The 25,001-nt window shown below is 49.8% G+C and overlaps 1 protein-coding gene across 4 annotated transcripts in view; it reads left to right on the top strand.

The window, feature by feature from the left end:
• Positions 1 to 24,546, top strand: part of SRGAP2 (SLIT-ROBO Rho GTPase activating protein 2) — a 105,071-nt gene extending 80,525 nt beyond the window's left edge. For 3 of the 4 annotated variants that reach the window (XM_053963822.1, XM_053963821.1, XM_053963823.1), the window contains 9 exons: positions 91 to 168; positions 2,309 to 2,443; positions 3,660 to 3,765; positions 4,308 to 4,532; positions 7,403 to 7,482; positions 12,074 to 12,254; positions 12,826 to 12,972; positions 15,101 to 15,428; positions 18,767 to 24,546. In XM_053963822.1, coding sequence (XP_053819797.1) covers positions 91 to 168; positions 2,309 to 2,443; positions 3,660 to 3,765; positions 4,308 to 4,532; positions 7,403 to 7,482; positions 12,074 to 12,254; positions 12,826 to 12,972; positions 15,101 to 15,428; positions 18,767 to 19,150 — 1,664 coding nt within the window. In that variant the 3' untranslated portion in view covers positions 19,151 to 24,546. The other variant, XM_053963824.1, reaches the window with a different exon arrangement.
• The last annotated feature ends 455 nt before the right edge of the window (positions 24,547 to 25,001 follow it).

The raw sequence follows: 25,001 nt of genomic DNA, 5'->3' as shown, positions 1-25,001 counted from the left end.
TTATCTTTATTACAGGAGCTGGAGCTGCTGAAGGTGCCATCTTCTTTTATCTGATCTATCTTGTTATCAGCATCTCTTGTTTTCCCGCAGGTTTGCAGCACGAGGGAATATTCAGAGTGTCTGGGTCGCAGGTTGAAGTGAACGACATCAAAAATGCATTTGAGAGAGGTAAGGATGGGCTCTTCCAATATCCCAGAACTTATTGCCAAGTGTGGGAATTTGTGTGAATACTCAGAGCTGCCCTGAATGCAGCTCACTTCGTTCTGTCCCTTTGATTTTTGTGTTTCCTGAGTGAGGCTCTCCCAAACGCCTCCCTGGAGCTCATTAACCTTGAGTTCTCACTTGTTTGCTGTTGTGCTCTGTAGCCTGTGGAGTGTCTGTATAATAAATATTCTGAATTCAATCTCCTCTCATGTCTGATAGCTTATTGATTGTTTGCAACACCAAAGGACGTAGAGGATTTCATTATGAGGTGTAACTGCAGTTTCCTCCCCTCTCCCCCAGCTCTTTGTGTGCTGGAGGATGAATTTCCATGGCTTTTTCCTTGTTGTTGAGGCACAGCTTGGCTACATTTATTCCAAATACCAGCGAGGGAGAGAGGGAAATTTCAAGAGTGTTAATTTGAGGTAGCTTTTAATAGATTGGATTTTTTTCTCTGGGAAGAGCCATTCCATAGAAAGGCAGGGAGCAGTTGGGAGCCTCCTGACTCATCAGCTCCTTGCTGGGCCGTTCTCCCTGGCAGAGCAGCTTCAGAGGAGCTGCTCCTCAGGCAGTCCCTGGGTCACTGGGAACAACGGGGCTTGTGTTAATCCCTGGAATCTGTGTTCCCAAAGAATGGGATCAGTGTTTTTCTCTGCTTGCTGCTGCAGGAGACAGGCAGTCATTAATTAGGCACAGCGAGTTTATTTTGCTGTTGGGGGAGAGAGAAGTTTAATGAGCAACGTGTGGTGGGTGATGTCACCTGTGCTCAGCTCCATCTACCTGGGAGTGAAAACCCTCAGCAGCAGGGGAAAGAGGAATGTGTGTCATAGGCAGAAAATCTCAGAATCAGATTTTTATATAAAGAAATTTTTATATAAAGAAATACCAGCTTGGGGAAATACCCATTTGTTCCTTGCTGAAATAAAAAAGAGGATTTTTTCCCCCTTCATCTCACTTGTCTCTGTAAAATCTGTGATATAGGGGACTGCCAAAGTTAACAATAAGATCCCTGCAGTTTATTACTTCATCCAGAGCCCTTGGTGGCAGTTAATATCAGGGATAATGCTCAGGTTTGGAGTGGCCCATTTATTATCCCGTGTGTTATTAAGATAATAGGCAAGCTTTGGTAATTTCAGTCACATAATGGATATATATAGCTTCAATTTGAGGATTGCCCCATCATTAAATCTAATTATGTCTGATAGGGAGTTTTCCCCAGGGAACAACTCCTTGAGTGAGCATCTTCCCTTTGGTAATGCAGACAAACCGTGGTGGATCTGCAGCAACAAATTGTCCCAGAAACACTTCCCCCACCCCACTCCCTGTGGCTGCACCCACCTGGGCCAGGTGTGTGATGTTTGTGTGTCACCAGGGCCAGGTGTGTGATGTTTGTGTGTCCCCTGTGCCACCTGGGCCAGGTGTGTGATGTTTGTGTGTCACCAGGGCCAGGTGTGTGATACTCCTGTGTCACCTGGGCCAGGTGTGTGATGTTTGTGTGTCCCCTGTGTCACCAGGGCCAGGTGTGTGATATTTGTGTGTCACCAGGGCCAGGTGTGTGATGTTTGTGTGTCCCCTGGGTCACCAGGGCCAGGTGTGTGATGTTTGTGTGTCACCAGGGCCAGGTGTGTGATACTCCTGTGCCACCTGGGCCAGGTGTGTGATGTTTGTGTGTCCCCTGTGTCACCTGGGCCAGGTGTGTGATGTTTGTGTGTCCCCTGTGTCACCTGGGCCAGGTGTGTGATGCTCCTGTGTCACCTGGGCCAGGTGTGTGATGCTCAGTGGCCCCCTGGGTCACCTGAGCTGCAGTTTTGGGTCTGCCTGAAGCCTCCAGCCAGGTGCTGGAGCTGTGATGTTCACACCTGCCCAAAACACCTGGAGTGCCTCTGCTGCAGGAGCACCACCACACCCCCCGTGGGTGCCAGCTCTGTGTCAGGGTGACATTTGGGTGACAGGAGCTGTCCCAGGTGTCCTGGCAGAGCTTCCCACCCGGGCATCTCTCTGTGCCTCACTCTTGCAGTGCAGCTGGGCTAGGTGGGGTGAACACAAATCCTTTTCCTCCAGTGTTTTTTTCCTCCAGTATTCTGATTTTTCTCTCCTTGCTCCTCAGGGGAAGATCCCTTGGCTGGGGACCAGAACGACCACGACATGGATTCCATAGCAGGAGTCCTCAAGCTCTACTTCCGAGGCTTGGAGCACCCCCTCTTCCCCAAGGACATCTTCCATGACCTGATTGCCTGTGTCAGTAAGTACATGGAGAGCTGCAAAGAAATAGGATTCATTTTCCTCATCCCCCCACTTGTCTTCCCTCCCTTTCCCCTTCTTTCCTGACTCCAGGGTGAGTTTCTGGGGATTCTTTGGCTGGGTTTGTGCTGCTGGGCTGGTCTCTGTTTTCCAGTCGGAGCAGTCACCTTTTCACAGCCCTCCTTGCTCTGACATGAATGAACAAGGAGACAGAAATTCATCGATTTTAGGGGCTGTGCAATAGGGTTTTGTGAGCCAGGGCTTGGCAACAGGACTCTTTTAAAAGAGAAAAAAGCAAAAAACCCTCACTTGTGTAAAATAATCTTGAAGAGCTGTCATCAGAGGATGTCAGAAATGCCCTCTCCGAGGCAGGGATCACCAGCAGGGATCCTTGGATATCTGCTTTCCCTGGATATCTGCTGCCATGCTGCTGTGTGCTGGCCTCAGCTGACAAGGTAGTTTTTATTCATACTCCTTTTAGCTTCATCCCCACAAGGGACCATCCACTGCCTCCTGCTCCAGCATATCAATCATCAGGGCACTCACTGTTAGCATTTTTCATATTTACTAAAGGTGTTTCTGCCAGGCAGAGGGTTGTTTGTGGTTTCTGTGTTGTTTTTAAGTGGCCTGGCTCTTGCTACGTCCCCCAGAATTGAAGAATGGTTCCATTGTCCAAGCAGAGAAATGGCCTTTGCAGGGGCAGCCTCTGAAGAGAGGCAGAAGATCACTGAGGAGACAGCTTCAGAAATGGCCTGTGCTTTTCTGCTCCTGATAAATGCATTTCCAGACTTGGATTTGTGTTCTGTTGAGAAGCAAAATCCACTCTCCCCCAGAGGAGCTCTCCCTTCGGAGCTGATTTATGCTGCCCACTTCTTTCTCAGCAGGCTGCTGCACACAGAGCAGCAGCCTCACCCTTTAACTATGTTAATTTGAGTGTTACAGCTTCTCCTTTTCAAACACCCACCTTTCCCAGCTGCCCTGAATGAGCCCTTGTGCCAGAGCCCCTGGAGCAGGTGACATCCAGAGCTCCCACGCTCGCAGGGAGGGTCCCACGTGCCCGGGGACATTCTCTGGCAGAGGCTTTGCCAGCAGGTTCTGCAGCCAAATCCCCTGGTGCTGCTGCTCTGCTGGCTGCCCAGGGTGCAGAGCAGGGGGCCCTGGTGCCTCTGGGGCTCTGGGGCAGCAGGGCTGACTCTGGTGCTGTGTCTCTCTTCCAGCCATGGATAATCTGCAGGAGCGAGCGCTGCACGTCCGGAAGGTGCTGCTGAACCTGCCCAAGACCACCCTGATTGTCATGAGATACCTCTTTGCATTCCTCAACCAGTGAGTACCCCTGGGAGCACCAGGGCTCTGCTGCAGGGCCTGGGATGCACATGGAACTATTGAGGGTGGACAGGGCAGGGACACACCACCCAGGCTGCTCCCAACCCCATCCAGCCTGGCCTTGGGCACTGCCAGGGATCCAGGGGCAGCCACAGCTGTGCCAGGGCCTGCCCACCCTCACGGGGAGGATTTCTTCCCAATATCTCATTTAGCCTCCACTTTTTCAGTTGAAATCCATGGCAGGGGGGTCCTGCTGTAACCCCGGTCTTGAGCTGGGCTGCAGGTGGGCTCTGAACAACAACAACAGAGAAGAAATAAAGTCAAATATTAAAATCAGCACCCAGAGCTTTCAAACTCCCCTTGCAGTTTCTATTTCATTTCTCAGTAAATACCATCAGTGGCTCATTTTTTACCTGGATCTAGAGCAACTGTGTCCCATAAAGCCCAAAACAAACCTGCCGAGCTCAGCTGAGTGTTCTGAGCAGAGGACGGTGATGGTGATTTCTGCTGTTCAGCCTCCTTCCCACCTCTGTTTTTTGCAGTTTGTCCCAGTTCAGTGAAGAAAACATGATGGATCCCTACAACCTGGCCATCTGCTTTGGGCCCACGCTGATGTCTGTGCCCGAGGGGCACGACCAGGTCTCTTGCCAGGCTCACGTCAATGAATTGATCAAAACCATCATCATCCAGCATGAGAACATCTTCCCAGGGCCCAGGGAGCTGGAGGGCCCAGTCTACAGCAGAGGGGGAAACACAGAGGATTACTGGTATGATGGATGCTCTGAGCAGAGCCATGGGTGGATCTTCAGCCATGGATTAGGATGCTGCAGCAGTGTTGGCAAATTCAGGATTGCAGCATCTGGTGCAGCCTTTCAAAAATCTGTTCTATAGCAGCAAAGATGGCTCTGGTCTCTCTGGAGAGTCAGCTTAAAAGAAATAAGCTGGTATAAAGTAGCTATTCAGTTGTCAAACCTCACTCACTTATCTTGAAGGGCAAGGTTGTGGAGGGATTTTCTTGGATGTTCTGGTTTGGTAGCTGCCAAAATCAATCTCTTTTTGTTGGTCTTTTTTTTTTTTTTTTCTCTCCTGCTTTTGCCTTTTCTCTCTGCCTTTGCTTCAGACACAGGGGTCACTTGCAGCTGAACCTCCAAGGCTGTGGCACAGTTTAATTTCCAGGGGGAGGGAAGAGGCAGGAATGCAAAATCACCATTTCCATGCAGCCTGGAGCTCCAGAGGCCCGGCCACGTGCTCAGTCTGAGAGCACATCTGGAAGCAATTCAGGCAGAGCGGCTCCTGTCATCTGGGGTGGAAGCTTGGGCAGTGGGGGAAGGAAAGGAGGGCTTTGCTTTCCTCCTGGCCGAGCTGATCCCTCCCTCTGAGGATCAGGAATGTTCATTTGTGTCCCACTTCTCCCCCCACTGCTCCTGCTCTCCTTCAGCCTCACAGCAATGTGAATGATGATTTTCGTGGACTTAAATAAATAAGTTTTTTAAATGCAGGCACTGTGGGGACAGAGCAAGCCTTGTTTCCCTGGCTTGTCTCAGAGCTGTGGGATCACTCCTCGTTTAGAGGCTCCTCCAAACTCACTGCTGTGTGCAGAGGACTTGCCAAAACCTTTTGGAAATTCTCTTAATTTCACCCCTCTCTCTGATGTTTTTAGCTGATGTTATATATGAAGGAATTGCAGGAAAAAAAAACAACTTAATAATATTTATGGCCTTCAGGAAACACATTAATTTGGACAAGAGGTTTTGTGCCATGAGGGGAAGGGAATAAAAGTGTGCTGAGTGCCCTCAATGTGGGTGTCAGTGCACAGGGGGGTGTGGAGGGCAGAATGTGCTGGGGGTGATATCAGGGAAGGAGATAAGGGGTGGGTGGGGCCCACAGGGATCATTGATGCAGCCCCTGGCCCTGCACAGACACCCCAAAATCCCACCCTGAGCATCCCTGGGGGCTCTGGCAGCCTGGGGGCTGTGCCCATTCCTCTGGGAGCCTGGGGGGAAAAATCCTTTCCCAGATCTCCCCCCAAAACCTCCCCTGGCACAGCTCCAGCCCTTCCCTCAGTCCTGTCACTGTCACAGGCAGCAGAGATGGGAGCTGCCCCTCCATCCCCTGCTGGCAATTCCTCCACTCCATTCCTCTGGCAGGATTTCCTGCTGTCACCTTCGGGGCTCTCAGGGTGACACCACTGCTTCCCAAAGCAGCAGCCAGGGCTCAGCCAGCAGCAAGGACAGGATTTTAGGTGGAAAAACCCTGCTTTTTAGGAGGCATGGCTGGGGAGAGGCACGTGGCTCCCGTGCAGGGTTTGGAGCCACAGCTGTGCTCGACATGACTTCACAGTCTGGGTGAAACTTTAGCCCTCAATGCTGCTTCCTCCTGGGGCCTCCAGCTGGCTTCAGAGGCTTCTGTAAACTTTATTAAAGAGCATAAAGGCTTTGCAAAGGATGGGAAGGGTTGATTGCTGAGGTGCTGGCTCAGGAGATGCTGGGCAGCCTGGTGTCCTGCGGATTAAGCAGAATGAGGCGCCAGAATTATTCAGACATTTCACCTCTTCTCCTTTTTCTGTTTTCCTCGTATTCAAAAGAGCACAGGAGGTAGATTGCCAGGGGGAGAGCGCTGTCCAACCATCATCACTTACTTTAACCATCGCTGGGCCAAAATCTTCTTCACTTCTCTTGTGTGAGGAAGATTAAAAACCAACTTTAAGGAGTCACAGAAGGCAGCAAAGGAGTTTTCTGGTGTAAGATGAAGAGCCAGCACTGGTTTTTAGCCCTTTTTTTTTTCTCCTGAGAGGAGCAGGCAGGGCAGGCAGGCAGGGCTGCCAGCTGGCAGCAGCTCTGTGGAGCTGCCTGGGAGAGGCAATGGATCCTCTTCCAGTTTCCTTTCTGCTCCTGTCCAGAGGGAACTGCTCGTGGAGCTTCTTACAAAAACATAACCTTTGCTTGCCACTTGTTGTCTGTTGATCCTTTCAAAGCTTTTCTTCATGCCAAACAGAAATGAGTCCTCTTGGTAGTTTAGGTGCTCTGGAATCTTTATTTACAGGCAACTAATTGGGCTGTGGGAGTTGTTGAGGGAAATGAATGGGACATTTAAGATGGTGATAAAAGGGATGGAGGGAGATGACAAACACAGACCTGGAAATATTGTTATAAGTCGAGGAATGATTTCCCCCAGGAAGTTGCAGCTTTCTCATCAGCCATCTAATGAGCTAATTAGAGCAATGGAGAATGCATCCAGGGGAATAATCCTGGCATGGCAGGGAGGAGCTGGACCCAGCCTGGCACTGCTGTGTGAGTGCTCAGCATCTCCAGAAGTCCAGGCTGTAAGATGTGAAGTTGGACTTTGCTGATAGCACTCAGAATGGGTCAGCAAGATGTTTGGTTTGGCTGATCAAGAAAGAATTCTGCTTGATTTTTACCCACAGCCACTTCAGCACGTGCATCCACAAAGTGTCTGTAGCAGCAAAACCCAAATATTGACTCCTGATGGGGATTCCCAGTTCTATCTGGTTGCTCTCCAGGATGTTCCCAGTTCTATCTGATTACTTTCCAGGATGTTCCCGGCTCTGTCTGCTTGTTGGCCAGGAGGGATCTCAATTCCCAGCAGTTACAGCTGTCCCTGTTTCCTTCTGTTGCAGTGAAAGCCCGCACGGAGAGAGAGCCCTGACGGAGGATTCAGTGCAGGATGTCACAGCTGAACACCACACCAGTGATGATGGTATGGGAAGTCTGGTGTTTGCTGGGGTAACTGGTGCAGCCTGCCTTGGGGGAGGCAGGGAAGGCTGTGCTTGTTTAGAGATCCCGAGTGGAGTTTTAAGTCGGAGCGCTCGCTCGAAGCATCACGTGGCAGCATTTGATGGCACAAGGAACAAAGGTGTAGGATCAGTGGGAATCTCTACAATTTCCTGATGATTTTGAACGTGTCCTTTCTTCCCATGGGGTCACAGCAGGAGGCTGGGTGTGTTTCCATGTCCTCTCCCACTCCCCTCTGCCCGTGCCAGGCATTTCTGCTGTCAGTGGCTCAGGAAGGAGAACTGTGAGTGCTCAAAGCCCCAGCCCTTTAAGGGAGCAAGCAAAACAAACCCCAAACCTGCTTGTCTTCCTCTGAGGGCTGGGTTGTAGAGCAGACAATCCTGAGGGCCTCTCTCAGAGATCATTTCTGGATTTCCTTGAGGAAGGTCAGTTAAATTTCTTGTCTGATCAGTGAAAAGAGGGCCAAGGCTGAGAATTCCAGGATATTTCCTAAGGAAAAGGTGCCACTGCAGTCGTGGGCATCCTGGATACTTCCAGAAGCTCCTCCTGGGATGGGGAACATCCTGTGGGCCCCCTCCAGAGCAGAGGAAGGATGAAGTGACTGATGTGAAACGATGCTCCCTGGCATGCTGAGCAGGCTGACCACCAGGGCAGGACATGGTTTTGTTCTTGCCTTCAGCCCCTTTGCAGCTCTGGGAGTTCTGGGGTGGTTTTCCTTGGATGGCCTCAGCTGCAGAGGTGGGAAGCAGCATTCCCTTAAGATTAGGTGTCCTCCTTTTTGAGCTGGCCTTCAGGAATTTGCTCAGTGGCCCTGCCAGGTGCTCCTGTGCTGCCTCTCTGCTCCAGCAGCTGCCTGCAAACCCTCCCCTGGCATCCCTGGCTCTCGCAGTGGCTTTGATCTTACAGCTCTGTCCATTCTGTGTGACCCTCTGGTGCTCACACACCAGTGAGAAGGGAAAGGGAAATCAGCAGTGGGCACTGGCACTGCCACCCAGGCACTGGCACTGCCACCCAGGCTCTGGCACTGCCACCCCTCTGCAGGGCAGTGAAGCACAGGATCCCTCCCTGTGATCAGAGTGGTGTGTTTGACAAGTGGGAGCTCTGAAAAAATGCATGAGGATGTGTCCTCCTGGAGCTTGGGTCTCTGAGGAAAAGCAATTTAATGGCTGTAAGGAAGGACAGGGCACCTCCTCCCACGGCTGGGAGTGAATCCTGGGCCCCAGCCTGCAGCCTGCTTGTGCTGTTTGTGGCTGGGATTTTTAGATCTTTTTGGTGTCTGGGAGGGCACAAGGGTGAGAAAGGAGCAGAGATCAGAGAAGGACACTGCTCTGCAGCCTCTGGAGCTGGGGCCCCTGAGCAAGGTAAGGCTGGGAGGTGTTTTGGACAGAGTCCTGCAGCCTCCATGGAATATTCCATAGGAAGCTTTTGGGAGGGAGCACTTGGCACTGGGGAGCTGGGGCTGGGTCTCTTTGAGGGAGCAGCAGCGTGTGGTTAATTAAGGAGTCTGGTGCTAATTGGGCTGTGCAGTGTCACACCCTGGTCACACCTCTCAGCAGTGCAGGTACAGCTCCACCACAGATCCTCCTGGGGCTTTTCCCTCCTTCTGTCTCCAGATGGGACCAAACCTCCCAAAACTCTGTGGGGAGGCTGGGGTTACCCTTCCCAAATTAAAGCTGTCATCCCAGCCACCTCCACTGCAGGAAGGAATTTTGGGGTGAGGGGAGAGGCCCTGTTTGGCAGAGCATCTGTGCAGTCCATCAGCCTCCCTGAACTGATTTGAGACAGGTATGAGAGGTCAGAGCTGCTGAAAGACAAGCAGACTGTGTGTTTGTTAAATTATAAATACGAGTGGAAATGTTTTAATCTGCTGCTTGTCTGCCCAAGCTGTCAGACTGGCAGGGGGAATTGTTTGGCTTAGCCTTATTGCTCTTCATTCACACAGTTTTCTTCTCTGAGCATAAGTGTAAGTAGGAAAAAGCTACTGGAAATTAAAGTCTGAAATCAGTCCTCTGGAGAAAAGCCAGAGTCCTAAAAAGCAAATTGGAAACATAAGAAACCTGAGTGCCACGCTCATCTGGAACAATAAACACTTCTTAATGAAGCAGATGGAATTTACCAAACCACACTCCCATCCCCTTCCTAAATGGAGGGGGACACCAAAAAACAGCATTGCTGGGGTTTCTTACTGTCAGGACAAGCTGGCAGAGCAAGCAGGAGGGAGGAAGGAGCCAAAGCCAGAAAACCACGTGCTCTGGGGAGTCTGCCACAAGCTGCCAGCATGGGCCAGGCTTTCCCCACCCTTCCCAGCCCCTGGCTGGTTGCTGAGGACTGATAAATGGGAGTTGTGTGAGTCTGACCACAGGCTTACCTGGAGTGGGTGCTTTGAGAGAGTTCTGAGCTGGCAGGTGTGGCAGTGGAGGGGTTGCTGGGGTGGATCTCACAGGTCCTGTTGCTGGTTGCCCTCAGTCACTTGGTGCTGGGTAATTTCAGGTGCTGGTGGGGCTTTTTTGGGGGGGAGATGCTTCTGCTCTGCTCGCTCAGCCTGGCTGAGGAGCTCCAGCTGGCTCAGATGGATTTTCTCATTATTTTCTCAAGCCCTGCTACTGCCTTGCAGCCTAGAGGCAGCTCCAGACCCGGTTCTGGAGCACATCCTCTTCCCAAGGAATAACTGGAGAGGCTGTGCCTCATGTTTGGCCTTTGAGCCCATTTTAGTTTCCTCCTGCACTGTAGAAGCTTCCTGTGGTGCAGAGATCTCTGTGTGCAGTGGCAGATCTCTCTTTGATCAGGGGAGAGGAACCACAAATCTCTTTCTCCAGGAAAGAACTCAATTTCCATGGATTGCTTGGCTGCATTAAAGCTCCTTTAAAGTAATTAGAGGGAGCCCACTGGGGCTGTGTGGTTGAGCTCATCTCCATTCCCCTGATCCCTGCCCAGCACCAGGAGCTGCCTGAATACACATTTACACTCAAACAGTGGCAGATTTTTTTCAGAGCCTTAGAAACAATCCACGGGAATTCCACATTGATTTTCCTGAGTGCCTTAAATGCCCTTATTGTGCCTCTGTATAATATCAGAGTCCTGCAGGGACCTGGATTGGTGGCAGGGCATGGCTGGAGTTGCTGTGTGAGCTTTGCAGGAGTGGGCACAGAGCATCCCAGGGAGCAGCTCTGTGTCCTCACCCTGCACCAAGCCTGGCTCTGGAGGCACTGCACGTTTTCCTTTGCTTCCATGACATTTGGATGAAGAGCAGGGCCTCCCACCGTGCCAGAATTCCTCTCTCCTGGCTCAGGTGAGCCTCACAGGCAGCAGAAATTTCCTTCTGAATTGATGCTTTATTTCTGAAGCAGCCTAGAATGAGAGGATGTTTCCCTCCCCTGCCTGCCCGGGGGATTCACTTCAGCTGCTTTTAAGGAGGAGAAGCAGATTTTTGTCTGGCAGATTTTTGTCTGGAATGGACCTGATTGCTTCCCACCTCTGAAACCCTTTTGATTTTAATGAAGCCCTAATTCTGCCCTTGCCACTTCCATCACTGTTGGCTTGAATTGCTGTGAGGGGGTTTAGGGCTTGGAGAATACAAACGTGCTCTCTGTGTAGGGATGAGGAGAAGGATGAAAGGGCAACATCCTTAAGTTTAGGGGCTCCCCTCTGAATTTTGCTGCCTTGAGAGGAAAGGAACACTTTATCCTCTTCATACTCTGGTTTGTGGCAGATTCAAACTGCTGACTGCTCACCTGAGCCCAGGTATTCAGTGAACTGTTTATTGCCTTCTATCTCCTGGAATGTGAGCCTTTTGATTTTAATGAAACCCTTTTGATTTTAATGAAACCCTAATTCTGCCCTTGCCACTTCCATCACTGTTGGCTTGAATTGCTGCGAGGGGGTTTAGGGCTTGGAGAATACAAATACAAACGTGCTCTCTGTGTAGGGATGAGGTTGATGGCTTGGGAAGGCTGAGCTGGAACAGAGACTGGACAGAGCTCAAGAATAAAGCAGGGATTTATTAAGAGGCCTCAATGGATCCACCTTGGGCAGCACAGCCCAAAATGGTCCCAAAATGCACAGCTGGCCACGGGGTCTGTCACTGTGATCAGCTCTGCTCCATTTGCATGTTGGGGTTCATTGTCCCATTCCAGCTCCAGCCCATGCAGTCCCATCCTGATTGTTTTCCTCTCTCCAGCCCATGGTGTTTGTGCTCTTGGGCTGAGATTTGGATCATCTGTCCTTGGTCCCCAGCTGGGGAAGGAATTGTTTTGTCTCCCTGCTCTGTGCAGAGAGCTCACCATCCCATAATGTGAAGCTCAGAGCTACACACTAAAGCAGCACAGAATGTGAAAAACGTAAAAGCTAAACCTGAGGCATCAAGGTAAAGGATGAAAGGGCAACTTCCTTAAGTTTAGGGGTTCCCCTGTGAATCTTCCTGCTTCCAACCCTCTGCTGCCTGAAGAAGGAACGCTTGGTCCTCTTCATGCTCTGCTTTGTGGCAGGTTTAAACAGCTGGCTGCTCACCTGAGCCCAGGTGCTCAGTGAAATTCAGTCTATTCCCTTCTGTCTCCTAGAGTGTGAGCCCATAGAGGCCATAGCCAAGTTTGACTACCTGGGCAGGACTGCACGGGAGCTGTCCTTCAAGAAAGGAGCCTCTCTGCTGCTCTACCAGCGCGCCTCGGACGACTGGTGGGAGGGACGGCACAACGGCATCGACGGCCTCATCCCTCACCAGTACATCGTGGTGCAGGACACGTACGTGCCACCCTGCAGCCCCCAGAAGCACCCTGGCCTGGGCCTTTGTGGCCACACGCCACGGGGGAGTTCAGATTCTCAAACAGGGGAGCTCCCAGAGGTGGAGGGGAGGTGAAAGAATTGTTCTGGTGTCTGGCACAGCTGGGATCTCCAGGGTGCTAGGTGCTGAGGAGGAGGGGGAGTAGCTTGAGGATGCAGGATTAGACTGGGTGTTGAGGATGCAGGATTAGACTGGGTGTATTGGAAGGGATTGTTCCCTGGGAGGGTGGGCAGGCCCTGGCACAGGTGCCCAGGGCAGCTGTGGCTGCCCCTGGATCCCTGGCAGTGCCCAAGGCCAGGCTGGATGGGGCTTGGAGCAGCCTGGGGTAGCAGAAGATGTCCCTGCCCATGGCAGGGGGGTGGAAGAAGATGATTAAGATCACTTCCAGCCAAACCATTCAGTGATTTGAAGGACACTGGTGATTCTCAGGACCCTGACACGGTGCTGCTGTACATTTGCACAGTGCTGGACTGGAAACCCAGCACTGCTGCTCCTGCTGTGGTTGTGATACCCTCCCCTCCTCCTTCCTAGTGAGGATGGGATGTCGGAAAGGTCCAGCCCGAAGTCGGAAATAGAAATAAATTCTGAGCCACCGGAGGAGAAGGTGACAGCCAGAGCTGGTGCCAGCTGCCCGAGCGGGGGCCACGTCGCAGATATTTACCTTGCAAACATCAACAAGTAAGAGCAGCCTTGCATTGTTTTCCCTGCCTGTCAAGAGCTTGGTGATGAGTCCAGTGAAATGCTTCCTTCCCTGAAAAGGATTCATTAACAAGCACTGCCACCCTTTTTCTCTGCTTCCCCCTCTTTTAACTCACTCACGTTTTGCTGTCCCCTCTCTGTCACCAGCGTGGCCATCGCTCATTTGAAACCCCACTGGCTTCTCTTCCCTGTCTCCACGGTGCCATCTGGTCCTGTTTTCCCAAATATGCCCTGTTTTATGCCTTGAGCAGACAGAGGAAGGGAGGGGAGTGCTGGGCTGAGATCTCGTGTCGTTGTCCCCATCCCTCGTCGTGTTCTGTGATCTGTCACGTCTCCTCCACGTTTGCCACGTCCTGTTTGATGGGGTGGGGGGACAGTTCCTCCAGGAAGCTGTGTCCCAGTTTGTGATAAATGCCATACCTGCAGTCCCACCACCTGGCACTGACTGGAGCACTCCTTTGTTTCTGCAGCACTCCTCACCTCGGGTTACTAACCATATGCTTGCAGTGGAACAGCACAACCTCCTGTTGCTCTAACCTTGCCTCCTCCACCAGAAATCATTGCTTTAGCCAACACTCAACATAATAAAAAGCTGGAAAATCAAGCTAGTGGCAGACTAAAATTCCATGATCTGTTAAATAGTTTTTCTAGACAGATTTATCCCCCGTATATTTCTGATTGTTTCCTTTGTGTTAAAAACCCCCACCTCTCTCCATTGTGCAGTGAAGGTTTTATGTGATAATTACAGTTTGATGGGAGGGGACGTTCTTAACCTTCAGTTAATTTAACACAATGTAGTCTATAAAGGCATTAGCACAAATGCATCCTTTTAAAAGATTTGGACCCTGCTCATGGCCTAGAGAGCCTGGGCCTTCCTTATGGGATTCAGCAGAGCTCCAGTGATATCTGGGAAGCCGTGTTAATCTGCATCAGCTTGGGATCTGGGCTTTCTTTTATGATATTTGCTGTCTGAGCCACTGGAGTGGCCATTCTGCCAGTTATGGAGAGATTTGTGTAATAACAGACCTGTGCTGGAGCTTCACCATCTGCTGGCTTTGGTAGAGTTGTGTGTAGTGGTTTTTAGAAGCCTGGGGAATGTCCACCCTAGTTTTTTGGTTTTGTTTTTTTTTTTTTCCCTTTACTAGGGAACCTGATATTTAGCAATAAGTAGCATAAGACTTATTTTGTTGTTTTTTCTTTAGGAATGAATCTTCTGACCTATGTGTGAACAGACTTGAGCAAAATTAAATCAGATGGTTTCGCAGTGACAGTTGTGCCACCCACTGAATTATTATTTGGATGCCAAAATCCTACTGGAGTTAACACTTTCTTGCAGTTATTCATGGGGGCTGGTGCTATATATAAATGGATCCTTCCCTGTATAATGGATGCCAAGCTTCAGACCTATGGCATAAAGTATTCTGCTGCATTGGCCTTCCCATGATTTGAGTGGAATCGTGCTGTCAGACCTCATGGTGCTGGGGTAGAAACTAAATTCTTTGGACCAGTTCATCCATTTGACATCATCCCTTTGGTTTATCTGTAGCCCATGCCTTGTGGTCCTGCCAAAGCCATGAAAAAGAACCATCTCCTACCACCAGCAAACATTGGAAATGATCATTAACCCCAAACTGGGGGTCTTTGCTTGCTGATCTCTGAAAATAATAACTTGATGCCTTGGGCCAGGAGCTTAGTAGACTTATACTGTGTCCTCCAGTCAAAGATTGTAGCTCTGCTCTTGGAATGTAATAAAAACACATCATCAAAACCTGTTGATGGCACAGAGGGTTTTTTTATTTTTTTTGTTCCAGTATAAATTCTTCTCCTCTTGACCAAGTTAATCACGTTCCACCCAAGTTTTCTGGTTTTGCTATGAATGTGCACAGCTGCCAGGACTCAGCCTTGTTGTTAGAAGCGTGAAACTGGAATGATTTATAATTTATAATTATTTCACTGTACCGCAATCACTCCTCAACCCCTGGGTCTGTTTGTAATCTGGTTACCTCTGTGTCTCTTCCCATTGTCCTGTGTGTTGTTTTGGGGGGATATCTTCAAATGGCAGCCCTGTACCTGCTTGTATTGACTTGTTTTGCTTTTGTGACTGAAGGCAAAGAAAGAAACCAGAGTCAGGCAGCATCAGAAGAGCGTTCCGCCAAAGTGACAGCCACGGCCTAGGTAGTTCCCTGGCAGAACCAGCCTCCCCCGGGGCCATAGCCGGTTCCAGGCCCTCATCTCAGCCCATTATGAGCCAAAGTCTTCCCAAGGAGGTTCCAGACAAATGCTCCATCAGTGGCCACGGCAGCCTCAATTCCATCAGCCGGCACTCGTCGCTGAAGAGCAGGATGGACAGCCCGCAGATCCGCAAGGCTGTCACTGCTGGGAGGTCCAAGAGCTTCAACAACCACCGGCCCATGGACCCCGAGGTCATTGCACAGGTGAGCAGCAGCTTCTGCTGCAGGGCTTTGCTTGGGAGGAGCTGGGATGCTGTGGCAGCACGTTCTTCTCACTCCCAGGATTTTTTCATAGAGGAGCACAGAGGGAAGAAAGAGAAAACAATTTCTATTTCTGCTCCTTGTTTTTCCCATGTGGACTGTGTTTGGAGAATTGTTTACCTGGGGTGATTGCTTGGTTGGATTCTGGTGAGGATTGTTTGGGCTGGTGGCCAATCCAACCCCATCCAACCCAATCCAATCCAACCCAACCCAATCCAATCCAATCCAATCCAACCCAATCCAATCCAACCCAATCCAAGCCAACCCAATCCAATCCAATCCCATCCAATCCAATCCAATCCAATCCAACCCAATCCAATCCAATCCAATCCAATCCAATCCAAGCCAACCCAATCCAATCCAATCCAATCCAATCCAACCCAACCAATCCAATCCAACCCAATCCAATCCAACCCAACCAATCCAATCCAACCCAATCCAATCCAATCCAATCCAATCCAACTCAACCCAACCCAATCCAATCCAATCCAACCCAATCCAGTCCAACCCAATCCAGTCCAACCCAATCCAATCCAATCCAATCCAATCCAATCCAACCCAATCCAATCCAACCCAATCCAATCCAATCCAACCAATCCAATCCAATCCAACCCAATCCAACCCAACCCAACCCAACCCAACCCAGTCCAATCCAACCCAACCCACCTGTGGCTGGACTCTCAGAGAGGGCCACGAGTTGTTAGTTAGATTTGGTAGTTAGAACAAGTAGGTTTGTAGTTTTAGTATCTCTTTTAAATAGTTTATTAATGTATTACAGTATAGTTATAATAAAGAAATCATTCAGCCTTCTGAGCTGGAGTCAGACATCAGCATTTCCTCCCACCGGGTTCACCTGCATTTACAATAGGATGCAAGAGGTGTTAGAGTGCAAGGTGGGATTTAATCTCGTGTCTGTTCCCCAGGAGGGAAGGGCAGCTCTGGATGAGGAGAGACTCTGGGAACTGGGCCTGGTCACTCTGGAGAGGAGAAGGCTGAGAGGGGATCCCACTAATCCATACAAATCTCCCCAGGGAGTGTCAGGATGGTGCCAGGCTCTGTTCAGCAACAGTTCGGGAGCCATAGATTAAAACAAAAAGTTCAGCCTCAACATGAGGAAGAGCTTCTGTCCGTGAGGGTGGCAGAGCCCTGAAGTGCTGCCCAGGGAGGGAGTGGAGTCTCCCTCTCTGCAGACACCCCAAACCCACCTGGATGAGTTTCTGTGTCACCTGCTGCAGGTGACCCTGCCTGGACAGTGGGTTGGACTCCAGAGGTCCCATCCAGCCCCAAGCATTCCGTGATTCTCTCAGTGCAGTATTGGCTCAGGACACAGCCCCAGTCTGGGCTTTCATCCTCCCTGTGTGCAGGGCACTGAGGCTGCTTTCCTGAGGGAACCTAAACAGTCAGGTCCTTCCTCCATAAAAACCTGGCCCTGTTCATTACCCAGAATTTAATCTCAACACTAAAAACACCCATTTCAGGAAAAGTGACACAGATTCCAAAGCTGCCAGCAGGGAATTAAACAATCATAACTTCAAGACATGAGAGAAACGAAGCATTTATTGTGGATTTAACACTCTCCTGTCAGTGGTGCAGGCTTGCCTGTGGTGTGACAAGGGAAGCACGTGGAGCAGCACACACACAAATAAAAGCAGGCTGCTGACTTGTGCAGTGCTCCAGTGGCATCCTCATCTTCTTGCAGGGCTCAGAGTGTGATCAGCAACCAGCTCTGAACGTAACCCTGCTGGTTCTCAGGAGTTAGTTATTTACACAGGGGCCTTGAAGTCGGGGCTGGCTACAGAAGATGTGGAGTTCCAGATTTCCCTCTTCCAGAGGGTGGATGTGCCTGCACTTGCATCTCTCTGTACCACTGTTTGCAGGGTGGGAGGGCTGGCTCTGCCTGAAGCCAAGGAATGCTCCAGGCTCAGGTTACAGAGCCAGCCCTGGAGACCTGACTGCTCTGCAGCTTCCTAAGGAGCTGGGGGGAAATACGTGAGAAATAAAGGGAATTTTTATTGACAAAACAGCAACTCCACATAATAAATAAGGGGCACATTAAAACTCAGTGGTTTTAGTGCTGATGGGAATTTGTGTTTTGCCATTTTGAGTACCTTGAGCCCATTTGTTGAAGTGGAAATGTAGTGTGCAGCTCCTGTTGTCTTCGTGTTTCCCTGTCCTTCTGAGGCTTTGGTTGATATAAATCAGATTCTTTGTTTTTCCAATTAGGCTCTGACTGAAGTTGTTCTGTCTCCTCTCCCTGCCAGAACCTTCACTCCATTGTTTCACTGGAGAAGAGTCTGGGGACAGAAAGGAAAGAGGAGGGGAAAATAAATAAAAAAGAGGAGGGAGAAAAACCCAAGCTGGGTTAAATCAGTGTTTTTCTCTGTAGTATCTGCTCAAACACCACCCAATAACCATCTTACATATTTCCCCAACTTCATAACGAAAATCTGCCTGGCCTCAAGATAGAGTGGGAGGCGTTAGATTTCTGCCTCTGCTTTCTTCCACCATTCCTTGACTGATTTACCTTCCCCACCCCCTGAAAAAGCTCTGAGGAAGCTGGAAAGCTGCAGCCAAAAGTGTGAGTCAGAGCCAGGCTGAGCTCTCCTGCTGCTCCCCAGGGAGCTCTGTGCACCACTGGACTCTCCAGCAGGCAACGTGTAGGTCCTGAGACAAAAACCCCCTGGTTTTGGTTCAAAAGTTCTCTTTATATTTATTTGCTAATAACTGTAAGAGTTTTTAAGAAGGAGGAGAAGGGCCAGTTTTGGTTGCTACACGTGTTTCTGGCATCTTCTGTGTTTTCTAAAATTCTGAGTCCTGTGAAATGCATCTCTGGGAACAGCTCGGCAGGAAAACCCGTGGGGCAGGAGCCCACGAGGATTTCAGCTTTCAGTGTGTGGCCCATCAGCCAGTATCCAAGCTGTCAGTGCTCCCTTCAGGAATTTACTCTCCTGAATCTCATGTGCCAAACAAACCACAAGAAAGGGCACCAGTGCTTTGGTTTCTGTTCATTGCTGCCATTTGGGGCTTTACTCTGAAGTCTGGGCAGCATCAGGAGCAGTGAAGGGCCAGATTAGCATCAAGGCAGTGCTAGCAATTATTTTGCTCCCTGTTGCTGGAAAATGTTAGTGATTATTGGCTGCAGGATGCGGTGCTGCACGGTTTGGTCCTTGACCCGAGAGGTTGGTGTTGAGAAAACACAAATGTGCTCAAAACCTGGCTTTTATCTGGCTATTGGTGTGTCTGGGCTGTGCCTTCACCGGGCTCCTCTGCTGTGCTTGCAGGACATTGAAGCCACCATGAACTCGGCCCTGAACGAGCTGCGGGAGCTGGAGAGGCAGAGCAGCGTCAAGCACACGCCCGACGTCGTCCTCGACACCCTGGAGCCCCTGAAAACGTCCCCGGTGGTGGCCCCCACCTCGGAGCCCTCCAGCCCCCTGCACACCCAGCTCCTCAAGGACACTGAGCCCCCGTTCCAGCGCAGTGCCAGCACTGCTGGGGACATCCCCTGCACCTTCCGGCCCGTCAAGTCTGTCAAAATGGCCACGCAGGTGAAGCCGCCGGCCACGCGGCCCAAGCCCGCCGTGTTCCCCAAGACCAGCGCCAGCAGCCCCGGCGTGGCCTCCTCTGCCCCCCAGCAGCCCCCCGACAAGTCCTGTACTGTCTGATAGACCCCCTGCTGCTCTCTGGGTGCAACTCCTGCTGTTCCAGATGGAGAGACTCTGGCAAAGACATTAAAATTCCTATTTAACGAATCCTTGGACTGAAGAGGAGCTGCTGGGAGCTCCTCAGCGGCCACAGCCTCGTCCCACGTCCCCAGGACAGCTCCTGCCACGCTTGGGAAATCCACAATCCACGATCCACTGTGAAGCTGAGCAGGAAAACACCAAGGGATGAGTTGGATTTTGGTTTCGATGCCTTGTTCAAGTGCTGGGCCGCTGGAAGGAACATTTGGTGGTGTCCTGTTTTGGGATACTGGTGTAGTGACTTCTATATTCTGTGTTTCATTTATCACAGGGAAACAATAGGATAGATTTTAGTCTATTGCATGTTTTGGTGCCACTGGTTACGTGGAGCTTGGACATGCCTGTTTCTTGTGCATTATTATTATTATAATTATAATTATTATTATTCTTATTCCGTCGCCCGCTGGTGCCACGGTGGTTAAGGGTCTGTCTCGACTTCCATCACATCCTCTGGTTTTGTTTGTTTGCTCCCCATTCCTCCCCCTCAGGGCCAAAGCCTTTGGCCATCCAGCCTCATGCTTTATTTGTCATGGAAAAATCAGTTTACTCTGGGACACTCGTAGATTTTGTGGAGTTCTACGTCAGACGTGTCTGTGCAAATATAAACAAACGTGTTCCTGAGCTCTGGGAGCACAACAAAGAGCCCAGTTGTTGCTTATGGACAATCTTCACTGGTTTCCCCCTTTGCTCTCCCATGTTTAAAAGCAGCTTTATTGTTTCCAGTGGCATTTTCAGGCCGTGGGCTCTGATGTGGTGTTGGCTCTCGGGAGACTGAATGTAAAAAAAAAAAAAAAAAGAGATAATTTTGAAAACAAGCATCCTCTGCTGGGAGCCCATCCCCAAGACACACTCTGCTGGTTTGCCCGTTCCTCAGGACAGATCCTGACCCCAATCCCAGCGCCAAGCACTGTAAAAACTTCGCTCAGGAGTTCTCAAGCTCCCTGCCTTGTCCCTGCCTGCTCTTATAGAGCAGTGCAGGGAACGCTGCTGGGGACAGGGATGTGACAGCACGTGGCCTCTGCACTGGCTGCTCCGTGCAGGGCTGACCTGTGAATGAATCCTTTGCTATTATTTGTATTTATCCGTAGCCAGCAGCATCCACGGACTCTTTTTGTACTCCCCTGGGAATTCTCCACAGTGCCCACATTTATTTAATTTAATAATTAAAAGGCTTGTGCCACTTAGGAGTGGAGACTGGCTGACCCTGAGCTCGCCTCGTTCCTCAGCTTTTCCGGGATTTCAAACAAGCTGCACATCTTAGGCTTCCATCAAATAATGAATTCAGGACAGGATAAGAAAAGTCATTTTTCTCACCCATTTAAGCCGAGTTTCCTTTCAGTTTGTGAGTTCCTGGTGACTGCAAAGTCAGTTTAATTGGCACTTAAAAAAGAAGAAACAAGAGTTGCTGAAATGTCCTTTTCTCATGCATTTAGGATGATACTTGGAAAAATGGAACATCCTGCATCCCTGTCCATCCCCACACGCACAACCCCCTTCCTACAGAAGCAATCCATCCATAATTAATGACTTCCCAAAAAGTCAGCTTCCTCTGGGCCCTGAATTGAGGACGTGCAAGAACTGGGGAGCACTGGGAAGCTTTTGGTGAGAACATTCCTCGTTTCCCTTTTCTCCTGGGCTTTCCTGGGGAAGCCCCACGGTACGAGTGTGACTGTCCCTGCCCCTCCAGGAGATGCCACCACTGCCACCAGCGACCTTTGCTCTCAGGTTCTGATGGACTTCTACCACCAAGGAATCACTTGTTCTTTTGGGGAAAAAAAGAAAAATAAATAGAATGGTTAAACTCGTAATTTTTTGCTCAGGCAGAACTTTCTGGCATTTCCTTTTTAGTAAGAATTTTTGGGTTTTTTGATTTATTTTCTCTTTTTTTTTTTTTTTTTTCTTTTGGTCTCAAATGACCAAAGTTAATCTGTGTCAAGAGCAGGATCTCTGTAAATTGACTTTGCCTCATTTAATGCCTTATTTTCTTTTTATATTTTTATGCCTAGCATTCAGTATTCCTAAGAATAAGTGTTCAGCCACGCACAGCACATTGGAGGAGCTGCTCTTTTCCAGCTTCAAGGTCTGAAGTGTGGAATTAGATGGAAAACAAAACAAAAAAAAAATTTTAAAAATACTTCAGGTTACTGTAACAGCAACTGTCTGTATCTGAATCATTACTGTGCTTCTCTAGCATCCACAGCTCTGGGACAATCCTGCTGCCAAGGGCAAGGTGCTTGGCAGGATCACCTGGATATGGAGCAACTCAACTGGAATTCTGGTGTGCACTGTGATTGACACAAGCAATAGGACAGGCTGAAGCTCGTCCTTCCTCTTCCTCGGGTGGAAAAATCGCACGCAGGGGGGATGAAACAAGAAAATCACACACGAAATCATGGGGGAAAAAGGAGATTTTCAGCTTGTCCTCCTCACTCTGTGAACACACAAGGCTGAGAGGACGTTTGCCACGAGTGTTTTATGAGCAGTCGCTGCCGGGAAGGTGGGAAGGAGGAACTGGAAATGTTCCCTCCCTGTGGACAGGTCTGACCCAGTGGTTTGCTTGGGGAGGTACCAATGTCACTCCACATCTTCATATCCCGAAGAAGTTTTAGCTCTTCCAAGGAAATCCTCTTTTCTTGACTTTTCCTGTAACGTTTGTGTCGGATATAAAGACAAAAGAAGTGTTTGGTAACTGGAATGACGTCTGTCTGTTCGATAGTGCTTTGTATGAACCTTGTTCAGCAGGTGTTGGATTGAAATAATCCAAAGCAAAAAAAAAAAAAAAAAAAAAAAAAAAAAGAAACTTTCTAATATGAAACACGGTTTTAGGTGATCAATCTGAATGGTTTCTGAAGCTCAGACCTTTTCTGGGTTATTTCCCTAGTTGGGAATGGAGCAGTGTGCTTGAACCATTGCTTAATTTCTGCCTCTCTGAGGTCGTCCAAAGTTTATGAGTTGTAACTTTGTCCTTCATGTCCGAGCAGTGGGACACGATCAAACCCTCTCATTTTATCTGTACTGGGTATTTTATTGCAACGAAAATGAGTAAATAATTAGAGTGCACTGTGACAGCAGAACAAAAACAAAAAAAAAGTTGTTGTATATGTCTGTATTTTGATACCTGTTCAAAAGGAGTCTTTGGGTTTCCTGTGCTGAATACCTCATGTGTTGGGTTTTGGGAGTTTTTGTTGATTTTTTTTCTTTTTAGTGTGCTTTTTTTTTTTTTTTTTAATTTTTTAAGGCAAGATTTTTCTTGCACAAAAGTAGGTTAAGATAACCAAGTTCTCATAAATTTATTTACTGAATCAAAACACTTCAGCTTGGCAAGAAACCCCATCTGTTGTAGTTCCCCACCTTGCACTTGGTACGGGGCCGACCCGGCGCGCTTGGAAGAGCTCCAGCAATACTGGGACAGGAGAAGTTCATTGCAGGTGGAGTTTGCTGCCTTATTTCTCTTCTTCTCTGTGTCAAAAACCTCAAATTCAGTGGAGCAGGGCGTAGGTTTGGGCATTTATGGAGCTTTTGGGAGATGTCCTTCTGCAAAAACCGACTTCTGTGGTTCTCAGCACTTCAGATCCTTGCCGGGGGCGTGGAGACGCTGCCTCGGTGGGATCCGTGTGGAGGGGACACTTCCAGGAGGTGATGCTCTCAGTGAGGAATGAGCAATGATGGAAAAATGCCCCAAAAATCCCTGCTGAGACGGTTGGATTGATTCCATGAGAGGCTGAGCTCAGGCCCCTTGTCCAGCACATCCACGAGCACAGCAGGGAGAGGAGGGAGGTGCCCCTGTCCCCCCAGGTGTGGCACTGCTCTGGTGGCCAGGTGAGGGGCACCTGTGCTTGGCAGGACCAAGCACAGGGTGTAGAGGGATGTGCCCCGAAGTGCAAACACACTGAACTCCCCTGGGTATGGAACTGCTTCAAAAACTGCTTCAAAGCCACAGGAAAACAGGAGCATTGGGGCATTTCCATTGCTTATGGGCCTGTCCAGAACAGGAAATTGAGCTTAACAAGCTGGGGATTTATTTATTTTGAGATTTTTTTTAGCTTTCACAAAAAAACCCAGCCCTTTTTTGGGCTTATCTGGCCTTGGCTAACGCCCCACAAAGCTGTTCCTTCAGTGGGCTGGTAGCACAAGAGGTGGAAAGGAGGGAACGTCCTTCCCCCAGGGACGCTCCCGGCGCCAGCTCTGGGGAAACACCAAGCACTTCATGGAGTGAACTTTGGGGTTTGAGCTCCTTCCACATGGGCTCTCTGCATGTCTCTGTGTCTGTGTGACAACCTGGTACTTGAAAATAAGAAATAAAAATAGAAATACTTGACCCTCTGCCTGGTGCCTGCGGGGCCGGGATGGCCCCGGCTGTGTCGCGCACAAGCGGTTCCGCCGACCGCCCACCAGAAGGCAGATGAGTTCTTTTCCAGGCTGTTCTAGCAGCAAACCATCTATTTGGGTGGCTCTAGAGAGGCCAAAACAGCCATTCAAGGCCTGGAAAATGCAAGGGTTTTGTTGGTTCGGGTTTTTATTTCCTTGTTAAATTTTGTGCTTCCTCTAACGTAGTTTGGGATGAAAGCGTTTTTCAGCCATGGGCCAAAAAGAGGGGAAGGTGGAGAGGGAAGGCAGCTTCCTGCCATGCTAATACTTGATCTGCCAAGCTTCACACGGGGTAAATACTCAGCAGTTTGCAGTGGGAATCGTAGGTGGGCCCGTCCTTTTTGAGGCACTGTAGTAACCTTACTCCTGAAGTGGACTTCACCAGCCTTTCCTCCAGGCACAGCCCTGAGATGTGAAGAACAGCCCAAGCCCGAGGGGTTGGGCTTGTGAGTGTGCCAAACTGCTGGAGCAATACTTGTGAGCAGCAGCTTCTCCGAAAGCCCAGCTCGATGTAGCTCAACCGGGGCAATTGCTGAAATCCATCTCTGATTTCCAGTGGTCCTGCTGTAAGGCAGGAAAACCGGGTTGCAAAGTGTAGGAATTGTGTTTTTCTGTCTGAACCTGGGGTCGTCAGCAGCAGTTGTTTCATGGTGGGATGGAATGTTCTTGCTAAAACGAGTTTCCACTGTTTCATGTCTTCTACACCAATATATATATGGTGTATATATTAAACTGTGTAAAATTGTACTTTGTACATAGAGCTCTGTACAATATGGAGGTACAGCCTTTTTTTGTTTTGGTTCCCCCCCCCCCTTTTGGTACAGTCTTGTACAGTATTAGGAGTCGATGTGTTGGAAGTGTTAAATCCATACTGGGGCAACAAAATGTATCCATTGTCATTAGCAATAGTTTTGGAGAAATAAATGTTTTGGGTATGGTGGAAACACTGACCTGAGGGTGCTGGTGTGTGATGTCCTGGGGTTGAGTGGGAGAGAGGGAGAGCATGGCCTGGGGTGGGGGGGCTTCTGGAATGCTCAGGAATGTTGCTGGAGGTGCTGGTGAGTGGGTGAGGAAGGATCTGCAGGAGCCAGGAGCACCTGGTGCCATCCAGGCACGGGGACGCTCCATGGCAGCGGGGCAGGAGCAGCGTGGGGGCACAGAGAGAAGGGGGACACCAAGGATGTGGTGACAGGACAAGGGAATTGGCCTGAAGGTGAAGGAGAGCAGGTTTAGATGGGATATTGGGAAAGAATTGCTCCCTGGGAAGGTGGGGAGGCCCTGGCACAGGGTGCCCAGAGCAGCTGTGGCTGCCCCTGGATCCCTGGCAGTGCCCAAGGCCAGGCTGGAGCACCCTGAGATATTGAAAGGGATCCCTGCTGTGGAATGATAAGGCTTTAAAGGTCCC

This window comes from Vidua chalybeata, chromosome 24 (genome assembly GCF_026979565.1).
Source record: "Vidua chalybeata isolate OUT-0048 chromosome 24, bVidCha1 merged haplotype, whole genome shotgun sequence".
NCBI lineage: Eukaryota > Metazoa > Chordata > Aves > Passeriformes > Viduidae > Vidua > Vidua chalybeata.
The sequence above is the reverse complement of the archived record's forward strand: the minus strand, read 5'-3'. Positions and strand labels throughout refer to the sequence as shown.